This window comes from Salmo trutta, chromosome 6 (assembly GCF_901001165.1).
Source record: "Salmo trutta chromosome 6, fSalTru1.1, whole genome shotgun sequence".
NCBI lineage: Eukaryota > Metazoa > Chordata > Actinopteri > Salmoniformes > Salmonidae > Salmo > Salmo trutta.
The window spans coordinates 45,954,275-45,966,912 of NC_042962.1; the positions used below are offsets into that span (position 1 = coordinate 45,954,275).

The 12,638-nt window shown below is 43.5% G+C and overlaps 1 protein-coding gene across 2 annotated transcripts in view; it reads left to right on the forward strand.

The window, feature by feature from the left end:
* Positions 1 to 12,638, forward strand: part of LOC115196040 (lymphocyte antigen 75) — a 42,142-nt gene that overhangs the window by 26,451 nt on the left and 3,053 nt on the right. The window contains exons 22-30 of one of the 2 annotated variants that reach the window (XM_029756515.1): positions 143 to 297; positions 3,839 to 3,968; positions 4,240 to 4,460; positions 4,755 to 4,917; positions 5,145 to 5,309; positions 9,493 to 9,615; positions 9,881 to 10,072; positions 10,207 to 10,430; positions 10,616 to 10,826. In XM_029756515.1, coding sequence (XP_029612375.1) covers positions 143 to 297; positions 3,839 to 3,968; positions 4,240 to 4,460; positions 4,755 to 4,917; positions 5,145 to 5,309; positions 9,493 to 9,615; positions 9,881 to 10,072; positions 10,207 to 10,430; positions 10,616 to 10,826 — 1,584 coding nt within the window. The remainder of the gene's footprint in view (positions 1 to 142; positions 298 to 3,838; positions 3,969 to 4,239; positions 4,461 to 4,754; positions 4,918 to 5,144; positions 5,310 to 9,492; positions 9,616 to 9,880; positions 10,073 to 10,206; positions 10,431 to 10,615; positions 10,827 to 12,638) is intronic. The other variant, XM_029756516.1, reaches the window with a different exon arrangement.

Below are 12,638 nucleotides of genomic sequence, written 5' to 3' on the forward strand. Positions count from 1 at the left end.
TCTGTCTTTTTATTCCTCACATTTGTCAATGGACAACCTTCCATTCTCCTAGACATGAGATGACCAATGATTGATGTCCCTTCAATGTTAGTCTTAACCGGCGGTTGTTGACTAGTTGCGCCTATCTGTTTGTTGTGGTCAGACTTTGTGACCTCCCTGTTGCCGGAGCAGCCCCGTAAGACATGGATTGGCCTGAAGCTCAAACAGCAGGTCCCAGAGTGGGTGGATAAGTCCCCAGTCTCCTACCTCAACTTTAACCCCCTGCTTCACGGCCTACTCAGGTCCATACTCGTCAACGTGAGTTCCCACTCACTTCACTTCTCAATTCTATTCAGCGAGGCCACAGGGATCAGTGGGCTATGAGTTGAGTTATAACTTAGAATTCCATCAAACCCCAGGTAGCATGTACAGTAAACATACCTCTTTTAACATTCAACTGAAACCATAGAATATTTTTTACTGTAAAAATACCAGGTATACTCCCCTCATAGGGCAGTTGGTCAGAATCAGGGGTGAAAGTAAGCCAGAATAGTGGGGTACCCCATACCGGTAAAACATGAGCCTATCACAATAATTAAAACAGATTTTAAGAAAACTGTAGGCTATTACATTATTTATCATTGCCGCACGCGAGTCGCATGAAAAATGTGTGAATAGACTTGAAAATGTGTGGAATACGCTCAAAATGCGTTGTGGTTCGATGATAACACTGACATTTTGCCATGGCAGAGATGAGTAGCCGAGACCCGCGCGGACAGCAGTGTGCGCATCAATTCAGGTTACAAGACTTGTGTAGGCCTAATGGATGACAATCATAAAATGTCATTCACAACATTTGTGTTTTGTAAGTGGTCTCTTTGCATTTATCAAATGGCACTGTATGAATGGCAGAATATAAGTCGCACAATAGTTGGAATAGTAGCTGTCTGGACACTGACTGTAGGCCCCACATGTAGCCTATTATAATATTAACTGATGCAGAATTAAGCTTTCCTCGCAGTAAAATTATAGACCAAATGTTAATTTTGTCTCAGGAACAGGAGGGGAGAAATAGGATTTCTTTCTTTCAGCATTTTGAGAGAATGAGAAATCTGTTGTAGCCTAAACGTGCAATTTCTTTCAGCGACATAAAAGCTGACAGTATTTCCTTTTAAACCACATAACATATGCATCCAAGATTAACTCAGATACTATCAGAAACATGTTGGATCGTTTTCACAGCTTTTAACTTCCTGAAAACTGGTCAAACTGATGTCATTTGGAAATCTCCCGGGTCGCTAAACGTCCACGTGAGAAACTCAAAAGAGAGAACTTTACTGATGTCAACTAGATTGTTGATGATGCATCGATCATTCTATCGATTTATGACATCATTCTGGTGAGCAAGGCTTTATTTAGTCTTCCAAACAATCATCAAGTAATGACAAGAGAAGCTGCATGTATCTAATTATGGAACAAGTGGACGAACAAATAGTAAGCCAAATGTCGGAAATTATAAGGAGAAAAATATCTGCGTGAGGCATAAATGTTTTATCATTTTTTTTGCACCCTGTCATTCCACCGTCCCTGAGTAAAGTGCTCAGGTAGCCTACATGAGCCTTTTTGAAGCAATTGTTTGAAAATCAGATGAAAATATGACTGGTTATGTTTATGTCACATTAAAAGGTACGCTAATACATTTTGAAAAGTTAAGACGACAAAACTTGACTATAAGACCCATAGAGATCCTATTAAATGAATAGGGATTCTACAGTGGGGGAAAAAAGTATTTGATCCCCTGCTGATTTTGTACGTTTGCCCACTGACAAAGAAAGGATCAGTCTATAATTTTAATGGTAGGTTTATTTGAACAGTGAGAGACAGAATAACAACAAAAATATCCAGAAAAACGCATGTCAGAAATGTTATAAATTGATTAGCATTTTAATGAGGGAAATAAGTATTTGACCCCCTCTCAATCAGAAAGATGTCTGGCTCCCAGGTGTCTTTTATACAGGTAACGAGCTGAGATTAGGAGCACACTCTTAAAGGGAGTGCTCCTAACCGCAGCTTGTTACCTGTAAAAAAGACACCTGTCCACAGAAGCAATCAATCAATCAGATTCCAAACTCTCCACCATGGCCAAGACCAAAGAGCTCTCCAAGGATGTCAGGAACAAGATTGTAGACCTACATAAGGCTGGAATGGGCTACAAGACCATCACCAAGCAGCTTGGTGAGAAGGTGACAACATTTGGTGTGATTATTCGCAAATGGAAGAAACACAAAAGAACTGTCAATATCCCTCGGCCTGGGGCTCCATGCAAGATCTCACCTCATGGAGTTGCAATGATCATGAGAACGGTGAGGAATCAGCCCAGAACTACACAGGAGGATCTTGTCATTGATCTCAAGGCAGCTGGGACCATAGTCACCAAGAAAACAATTGGTAACACACTACGCCATGAAGGACTGAAATCCTGCAGCGCCCGCAAGGTCCCCCTGCTCAAGAATACATATACATGCCCGTCTGAAGTTTGCCAATGAACATCTGAATGACTCAGAGGACAACTGGTGAAAGTGTTGTGGTCAGATGAGGCCAAAATGGAGCTCTTTGACATCAACTCAACTCGCCGTGTTTGGAGGAGGAGGAATGCTGCCTATGACCCCAAGAACACCGTCAAACATGGAGGTGGAAACATTATGCTTTGGGGGTGTTTTTCTGCTAAGGGGACAGGACAACTTCACCGCATCATTTGACGGGGCCATGTACTGTCAAATCTTGAGTGAGAACCTCCTTCCCTCAGCCAGGGCATTGAAAATGGGTCGTGGATGGGTATTCCAGCATGACAATGACCCAAAACACACAGCCAAGGCAACAAAGGAGTGGCTCAAGAAGAAGCACATTAAGGTCCTGGAGTGGCCTAGCCAGTCTCCAGACCTTAATCCCATTGAAAATCTGTGGAAGGAGCTGAAGGTTCGAGTTGCCAAACATCAGCCTCAAAACTTTAATGACTTGGAGAAGATCTGCAAAGAGGAGTGGGACAATATCCCTCCTGAGATGTGTGCAAACCTGGTGGCCAACTACAAGAAACGTCTGACCTCTGTGATTGCCAACAAGGGTTTTGCCACCAAGTACTAAGTCATGTTTTGCAGAGGGGTCAAATACTTATTTCCCTCATTAAAATGCAAATCCTTTTATAACATTTCTGACATGCGTTTTTCTGGATTTTTTTGTTGTTATTCTGTCTCTCAATGTTCAAATAAACCTACCATTAAAATTACAGACTGATCATTTCTTTGTAAGTGGGCAAACGTACAAAATCAGCAGGGGATCAAATACTTCCCCCCCCCACTGTATATGTAATTTCATGATTAGGCCCATAAAGATCCTATTAAATGAATAGGGATTCTATATGTAATTTCATGATTAGGCCCGTAAAGATCCTATTAAATGAATAGGGATTCTATATGTAATTTCATGATTAGGCCCATAAAGATCCTATTACATGAATAGGGATTCTATATGTAATTTCATGATTAGGCCCATAAAGATCCTATTAAATGAATAGGGATTCTATATGTAATTTCATGATTAGGCCCATAAAAAAATCCAAATAAACGCGTTCACCGATAGGTGGTCTCCATACCGGGAAGAAATACAATGTACTTTAACCACTGGTAAGAGTGTGTGCAGGTAGTCTTTTTAAACAAATGATGGAACTACATAAACATTACTATGATAGACTATACTAAATACCAGTCTCTAAAAATATGTTCCACATCTGTTTCAAAGTTCAAGGTCATCATAACCTATAACTAACTCTCTGTGTCCCTGTTGTTGTTGTGTCTGTCTGCAGCTTCATGACCCAGAGAGCATGGAGCTGTGTGTCTTCGTGTTCAACGACCCCAGCTCTGCTATGATGGGCTCCTGGGACTACACCTCCTGCTCTGACCAGCAGCATGTGGCCATCTGCCAGCACTACGCAGGTACACCACCGCTACCTAGCAGCAGATGGCACCAAACACAACCAATTATCTGTGCTCATCTTGTCCGTGTTGGTGAAAGAATGGATGATGTGGGGACTACCGTCAGAAGGCTTGTGATAGAAAGACTCTTGATATGAAGTGTATGAAGTAGACTGATATTATTGATAGTTGTTACTTGATATTGCTACTGTTTTGTGGAGTAGAAATTGAACATATCGAATAGGGTTTGAACCCTCGTCTGACCCCTTTAAAATTCCTCTCATGTTCTCAGACAAGCCAGAGGAGCCCCAGTTCCAGTCGGAGCCATTCCAGGTCAACAACCACACCTTTAAGGTGGTTCAGAAGAACATGACGTGGTACGAGGCTCTGGAGGAGTGCAGGAACCAGAACATGAACCTGGCCAGCGTAGCCGACACCCTGCAGCAGTCGGTCCTCACCGTGCACGTCACCCGCGCACGCAGCCCCATGTGGCTCGGCCTCTTCAGCGAAAAAGTAAGTGGCCATAGCTCTTCACCCTAACCCGTTGCTGTTCGCAGATCTAAACGAAAGGGATGGGTTTAAGGCAATATGGCAAAGCAAACAACCCGTAGCCCATTGGGAGGCTAGGTGGAGCCGTCACCATGTAGAATAGGTCACACCCATCCCGTTCCTTCAGTTCTGCAATCACTGAAGGAGAGTGGCTGATTTCATAATGACGATTTCACAGATTCTACAGTGCAGTTGAGTTAGTTCTTAATTGACTTGCCTGGTTAAATGAATAAGGAACTTAGCGTTTTGTATTGTCAGGATGGTGTCCACTACCACTGGATAGACCACAGTCACACGGTGTTTAGTCGGTGGTCCTCAGAACCCACCGTTGGACACTGTGTCTTCCTGGACACGGACGGCTTCTGGAAGGCTACAGAGTGTATGGAACAGTTGGCAGGGGCTATCTGCCATGTGCCACACGGTAAGACAGTAATACAGTGTCTCAGTTGGTAAGAACTGGGGTTTTGTAATGTAATGGTCGCAGGTTCAATTCCCACAAGGATCACATACCAGAAGTGTAAGCACTTTGGATACAATTGTCTGTTAAGTGGCATAATTAAAACAAGACTGGAGGAAAATCAACCAAGCACTCTCCTCAGACAGCAACTCTGTTTTTTTTTAATGAATGAACACTTTCAATGTTTCCAGAAGAGAATGTCACCACCCATGAGGACAACGCTGTGAACTGTCCTCACAAGAGCGGCGGACCAAACTGGATCCCCTTCAAGAACAACTGCTACACCTTCCAACTGGCATCGTCCAGATGGGAAGAGTTTGACAAGGGCCAGATACTTCAGACGTGCAAGAAACTGGGTAAGGAGCAAGGACACCGTTTGGCACAAACATCAGTCAGGAACCATTTGTACTGTGAAGAACTCCATAAACAAGATGCATATTAGAAACATGTCTTATAGTCTCAATTAGAAATGCGAAAAGAGGGAGCGCTGCTTTGGCATCAGATATGAAGACAAAGAGAGATGCTCATTGGAGAACGGGGTACAATTTATAGCAACCAAATGAAGTTGCAGCTGTGTGAAAACATCATACTTCCAAAAATCCAAGGCATTCTCTCTTGTGGAAAAGTTTTTCAAAATCCTTCCTTTTAGCAGCTATTGCATAGCAAAACATTCAAACTCACCAACGTGAATTGCTCACCGGCCTTCTTCGGGGTTCACAGGTGCATAGTAGTGACAGGGGAAATGAATGACCAGAAATTAAGGGCCGTGGATAATATTAACCAATAGATAAAGAGGAAATAATACCCCCCCCAAAAAAATATAATAATACAAGTAAATCAATCAATTATAACTATAGGCCAATACAATGTTTCACACAAATAAACAACTCAAGATTACTAAAAAATATATAGGAGCAAAATCTATTTCCTGAAAGACAGTAGCTTTGAGTGTGTGTATCCAGAAAGTAAAAGACACTGAAGCCTGTAATCCTCCCTCTTGTTGATGGATACCACCTCTATGGTCATGGCTTTAAGCAAGTCCGGGCTACCATGGCCGGCTTGTTGGTAATGCACGGCCGTGGGACAATTGTCATTCACTGTTTTGATGGCATATTTATGTTTTGCCAGTCTGTCTTTTAGCATCCTTTTTGTGCGACTAATATTAAAAAAAACACATGGGCACTCCAACCTATAAACAACAAACACAGGGTTGCAATTCACAAAAGATTGGATTTGGTATGTTATTTTCTTGTGTCATTGAACGTCTTGTTTTTTTTAAATGTTGGGGCGGGGGTTGCAGTGTCCGCACAGAAAGGTGCCAGTGGGTTTGGAAAGCCAGTTGGCTTTGACTGTGGGGGGAGTTTATGTGACTGCACCAGCTTCTCCTTTCGGGTTGGCGCGCGTCTAGAAGAAAAGCATAGAAGCTCAGTAAAAACTTCACCTAATGCAGGGTCACTTTCTATGTTACTCCAATTCTGTTTGATGATATTCTTTATTTGAGATGCCTCTGCTGTACTGGGTAACAAAATAGATTTGGTTTGACTTTTGGGGCCTTTGTTATTGTCTGAGCATATTTTCTCTTTCCAAGGCCTCTGTGTGGAGCTGTAGCAGTTCATTTCCAGATGATCGAAACAGCAAAATTATGTCACCTGTATCTTCCGTACCGCATGATTTATATCAAAAAATTGATTAAGAGGATAAAAAAAAAATCTCTCCAACCATAGTCCTAAAAACACATTTGCGTAGTTGGGTGCAAAACAGGCGGCCATTACTGTACATTTGACTTGTCTGTAGAGTTGGTCCTGAAAAAGAACGTTATTGTTTAGTGCCCGCTCTGTTAGAGAAAGTCTGGGGGTGCGCTTCCCTCTAGCCTGAGTTGAAGATGGTGTTTTAGAGCCTCGAGACCCACACTGTTTACTAAACTCAGCAAAAAAAGAAACGTCCCTTTTTCAGGACCCTGTCTTTCAAAGATAATTAGTAAAAATCCAAATAACTTCACAGATCTTCATTGTAAAGGGTTTAAACTCTGTTTCCCATGCTTGTTCAATGAACTATTAACAATTAATGAACATGCACCTGTGGAACGGTCGCTAAGACACTAACAGCTTACAGACGGTAGGCAATTAAGGTCATAGTTAGGAAAACTTAGGACACTAAAGAGGCCTTTCTACTGACTCTGAAAAACACCAAAAGAAAGATGCCCAGGGTCCCTGCTCATCTGCGTGAACATGTCTTAGGCATGCTGCAAGGAGGCATGAGGACTGCAGATGTGGCCAGGGCAATGAATTGCAATGTCCGTACTGTGAGACGCCTAAGACAGCGCTACCAGGAGACAGGACGGACAGCTGATCATCCTCGCAGTGGCAGACCACGTGTAACAACACCTGCACAGGATTGGTACATCCGAACATCACACCTGCAGGACAGGTACAGGATGGCAACAACAACTGCCCGAGTTACACCAGGAACGCACAATCCCTCCATCAGTGCTCAGACTGTCCGCAATAGGCTGAGAGAGGCTGGACTGAGGGCTTGTAGGACTGTTGTAAGGCAGGTCCTCACCAGACATCACTGGCATCAACGTCGCCTATGGGCACAAACCCACCGTCGCTGGACGAATCGCGGTTTTGTCTCACCAGGGGTGATGGTCAGATTCGCGTTTATCGTCGAAGGCATGAGCGTAACACCGAGGCCTGTACTCTGGAGCGGGATCGATTTGGAGGTGGAGGGTCCGTCATGGTCTGGGGCAGTGTGTCACAGCATCATCGGACTGAGCTTGTTGTCATTGCAGGTAATCTCAACGCTGTGCGTTACAGGGAAGACATCCTCCTCCCTCATGTGGTACCCTTCTTGCAGGCTCATCCTGACATGACCCTCCAGCATGACAATGCCACCAGCCATACTGCTCGTTCTGTGCGTGATTTCCTGCAAGACAGGAATGTCATTGTTCTGCCATGGCCAGCGAAGTTCCCAGATCTCAATCCCATTGAGCACGTCTGGGACCTGTTGGATCGGAGGGTGAGGGCTAGGGCCGTTCCCCCCAAAGAATGTCTGTGAACTTGCAGGTGCCTTGGTGGAAGAGTGGGGTAACATCTCACAGCAAGAACTGGCAAATCTGGTGCAGTCCATGAGGAGGAGATGCACTGCAGTACTTAATGCAGCTGGTGGCCACACCAGATACTGACTGTTACTTTTGATTTTGAGGGACACATTATTTTGAGGGACACATTATTCCATTTATGTTAGTCACGTCTGTGGAACTTCTTCAGTTTATGTCTCAGTTGTTGAATCTTGTTATGTTCATACAAATATTTACACATGTTAAGTTTGCTGAAAAAAACGCAGTTGACAGTGAGAGGAAGTTTCTTTTTTTGCTGAGTTCATATCCCAAATGTCAGAGACATTCTATGGGAAGAGAGACTGCAGATTCTTTCAAACAATTGTATTATAAGATTTGCAAAAATGAAGCAGTCAACCATCACTAAGAATAGTCAGAGTTGAAAGCTCAACGGACAGAGTTCTCTCAGCTTTTATAGAATAGTCCGACCTCTTTGTCTATGTGGCAGTTAGCAGATGTGTGCAAACAGGGGTGGGGAACATAGTGTATAAAAGGCGTTTAGCTTGTCTGTGTAGATTAAGATAGCTGACGTTGACCACCATTGTCTGTTCCTTTCTGCATGTTTCCATGGAGAGGAGTTCCTACAGACAGTACAAACGGGATGTCACATACTGAGGTCGCACCCGGCTCTTATCTGTACACCCAGAGTTATAACTAAGTCACACAAGACAACAAGCCTGCATCAGGGGAAAAAATACTAGCATAAAACAATGGACAATTCTCTAAGTAAAAACAGCATAGTATGTTTAATTTTGTAATTTTCCGCGACATGTTTCATACAGTATTTTCCACGGGATTACAAGTTGCAGTTCTTGACAGAAACCGGTACTTACAGTTGAAGTCGGAAGTTTACATACACCTTAGCCAAATACATTTAAACTCAGTTTTTCACAATTCCTGACATTTAATCCTAGTAAGAATTCCCTGTTTTAGGTCAGTTAGGATCACCACTTTATTTTAAGAATGTGAAATGCCAGAATAATAGTAGAGAGAATGATTTATTTCAGCTTTTTATTTCTTTCATCACATTCCCAGTGGGTCAGAAGTTTACATACACTCAATTAGTATTTGGTAGCATTGCCTTTAAATTGTTTAACTTGGGTCAAAGGGATCATAGCCTTCACCTGGACAGTCTATGTCATGGAAAGAGCAGGTGTTCTTAATGTTTATATACTCCCATGTAGAGCCTTTTTAACTTTTCCACAAGAGAGAGTGCCTTGGATAATTTTTTTAATATGATGTTTTTACATAGCTGCAACTTCATTTGGTTGCTATAAGTCTCAATGAGACTTTTTAGAGATCTAGTCAAAACAGACTTCTTCTGTGCTCTGATCGAAGGTGTTTATTAATTAAACATACACACTGCTTATGTACGAGTAATAAAGTCTTTATGAAGTGTTACCGGTTTATGTTCTTCTCAGCTGCTGATGCAGACATCCTGACCATCAGGAACTTAGCGGAGAATGAGTTTGTGAAGGAGCAGCTCCTTCCCTTCAAAGACCTGGTTCAGTTTGTCTGGCTAGGGGTGTTCAACGATGACAACGGTGAGTGGACTGGACTGGGTTCCCCGTATTCATCTCCCCAACACTCAGCATGGACAGTTAGTGTGTCCTTATGTTTGATCTGCTGTTTGGACTTTCATATTATCATTCGTTGCCCTGTATTATGAGGAGACGCTGAATTGGATCATTGTAAAATGTCTACTGGATCATCAAGTCTGAAGCTTACTCATTGATCGTCGTTGTATTATTGTGTGATGAAACGTGCAATAAATGTGTCATGTCAAGTGGTTGCTCCTGTCTTTGGTAGATGGCCAGATGAAGTGGTATGACGGTACCAACGTTCAGTACTCTAACTGGGTCGATGGAAGACCAAGCGTCTCAGCCAGCGACGAGTTCATGGCAGGTCTCAACACTGAGGGAGTCTGGAAGATATTCACTAACAAACGCCACTTCAGTCCCTTCAAGCAGAGAAGCATCGTGGCCTGCAAACTGGATAAAGGTTGGTAGACCCCATTCAGACAAACATACTTCACCTATTCACAAGGAGTACAATCATATATTTATTTTTTTTACGATAAAATAATACATTTTGCACTTGATTGACTCTATTAAGCCGTTTTCTTCGTTCCCGAGACTCTAAGGACCAATACAATCAGTCGACCAGGGACTTTGAGCGCTATGGCAACCTGAGCTACCACGTGATAACCAGGAAGTTGAGCTGGTTCCAGGCCCTGGAGGAGTGTGGCCGCGGCAACGGACACCTGGCCAGCGTGCATGGCACCAGGCACAACGCTCACATAGAGCTTATCGCCAAGCGAGACGGCTTCCCGCTGTGGATCGGTCTGTCCAGTCAGGATGTAAGGGAGCTTAGCCACAATGCCACTAACACGGCGGCCATTTTCTATTGAGAATAACGTCATCTTTTGCAGAAATTTAGCTCACAGCACTAAACAGCAGGTAGACATTAAATTCAAAAAATGTTAAGCACCTCCAGTGTGAAGTTTGTGGAGTAATATTGCATCCCCCTCCCCTCTCTGCGCAGGCTAGTGGCTCTCAGTCCTATGAGTGGTCTGATGGGACTAAGTATCACTACAGTCAGTTGGGACTCTCTGACACTGTTGTCATATCCAGCTCAGACCCTCAGGGTGTCTGTGTGTACATCACTCCCCATGGCACCTGGATGAGAATGGACTGCAATGCCAAGCAGGACGGAGCCATCTGCTACAACACAACTGTCACCACCCCCACTCAGAGTAAGACCCAGTCCTATTACATTGCCTATTACATCACCACCACCCCCACACAGAGTAATACCAGTCCTATGGCCTAGCATATTACATCACCACCACCCCCACACAAAGTAATACCCAGTCCTATTACCTAGCCTATTACATCACCACCACCCCCACTCAGAGTAAGACTCAGTCCTATTACCTAGCCTATTACATCACCACCACCCCCACTCAGAGTAAGACCCAGTCCTATTACCTAGCCTATTACATCACCACCACCCCCAACTCAGAGTAATACCAGTCCTATTACCTGACCTATTACATCACCACCACCCCCACACAGAGTAATACCCAGTCCTATTACCTAGCCTATTACATCACCACCACCCCCACACAGTGTAATACCCAGTCCTATTACCTAGCCTATTACATCACCACCACCCCCACACAGAGTAATACCCAGTCCTATTACCTAACATATTACATCACTACCATTACCACCCCCACTCAGAGTAAGACCCAGTCCTATTACCTAGCCTATTACAACAATGCCATCACCACCCCCACTCAGAGTAAGACCCAGTCCTACAGTTTTAGTACCTAGCCTATTAGTATTACATCACCACCCCCGCTCAGAGGAAGACCCAGTCCTACAGTTTTAGTACCTAGCCTATTAGTATTACATCATCACCCCCACTCAGAGTAAGACCCAGTCCAACAGTCATAGTACCACTCAGAGTAAGACCCAGTCCTGCAGTCTTAGTACCTAGCCTATTAGTATTACATCCGCACTCAGAGTAAGACCCAGTCCTACAGTCTTAGTACCTAGTACCACTCAGAGTAAGACCCAGTCCTACAGTCTTAGTACCTAGTACCACTCAGAGTAAGACCCAGTCCTGCAGTCTTAGTACCTAGCCTGTTAGTATTACATCCCCACTCAGAGTAAGACCCAGTCCTACAGTCTTAGTACCTAGTACCACTCAGAGTAAGACCCAGTCCTGTAGTCTTAGTACCTAGCCTATTAGTATTACATCCCCACTCAGAGTAAGACCCTGTCCTACAGTCCTAGTACCTAGCCTATTAGAATTACATCATCACTCAGAGTAAGACCCAGTCCTATAGTCCTAGTACCTAGCCTATTACAATTACATCACCACTCAGAGTAAGACCCAGTCCTACAGTCTTAGTACCTAGCCTATTAATATTACATCACCACTCAGAGTAAGACCCTGTCCTACAGTCTTAGTACCTAGCCTATTAATATTACATCACCACTCAGAGTAAGACCCTGTCCTACAGTCTTAGTACCTAGCCTATTAATATTACATCACCACTCAGAGTAAGACCCTGTCCTACAGTCCTAGTACCTAGCCTATTAGTATTACATCCCCACTCAGAGTAAGACCCAGTCCAACAGTCATAGTACCACTCAGAGTAAGACCCTGTCCTACAGTCCTAGTACCTAGCCTATTAGAATTACATCATCACTCAGAGTAAGACCCAGTCCTATAGTCCTAGTACCTAGCCTATTACAATTACATCACCACTCAGAGTAAGACCCAGTCCTACAGTCTTAGTACCTAGCCTATTAATATTACATCACCACTCAGAGTAAGACCCTGTCCTACAGTCTTAGTACCTAGCCTATTAATATTACATCACCACTCAGAGTAAGACCCTGTCCTACAGTCTTAGTACCTAGCCTATTAATATTACATCACCACTCAGAGTAAGACCCTGTCCTACAGTCTTAGTACCTAGCCTATTAATATTACATCACCACTCAGAGTAAGACCCTGTCCTACAGTCCTAGTACCTAGCCTATTAATATTA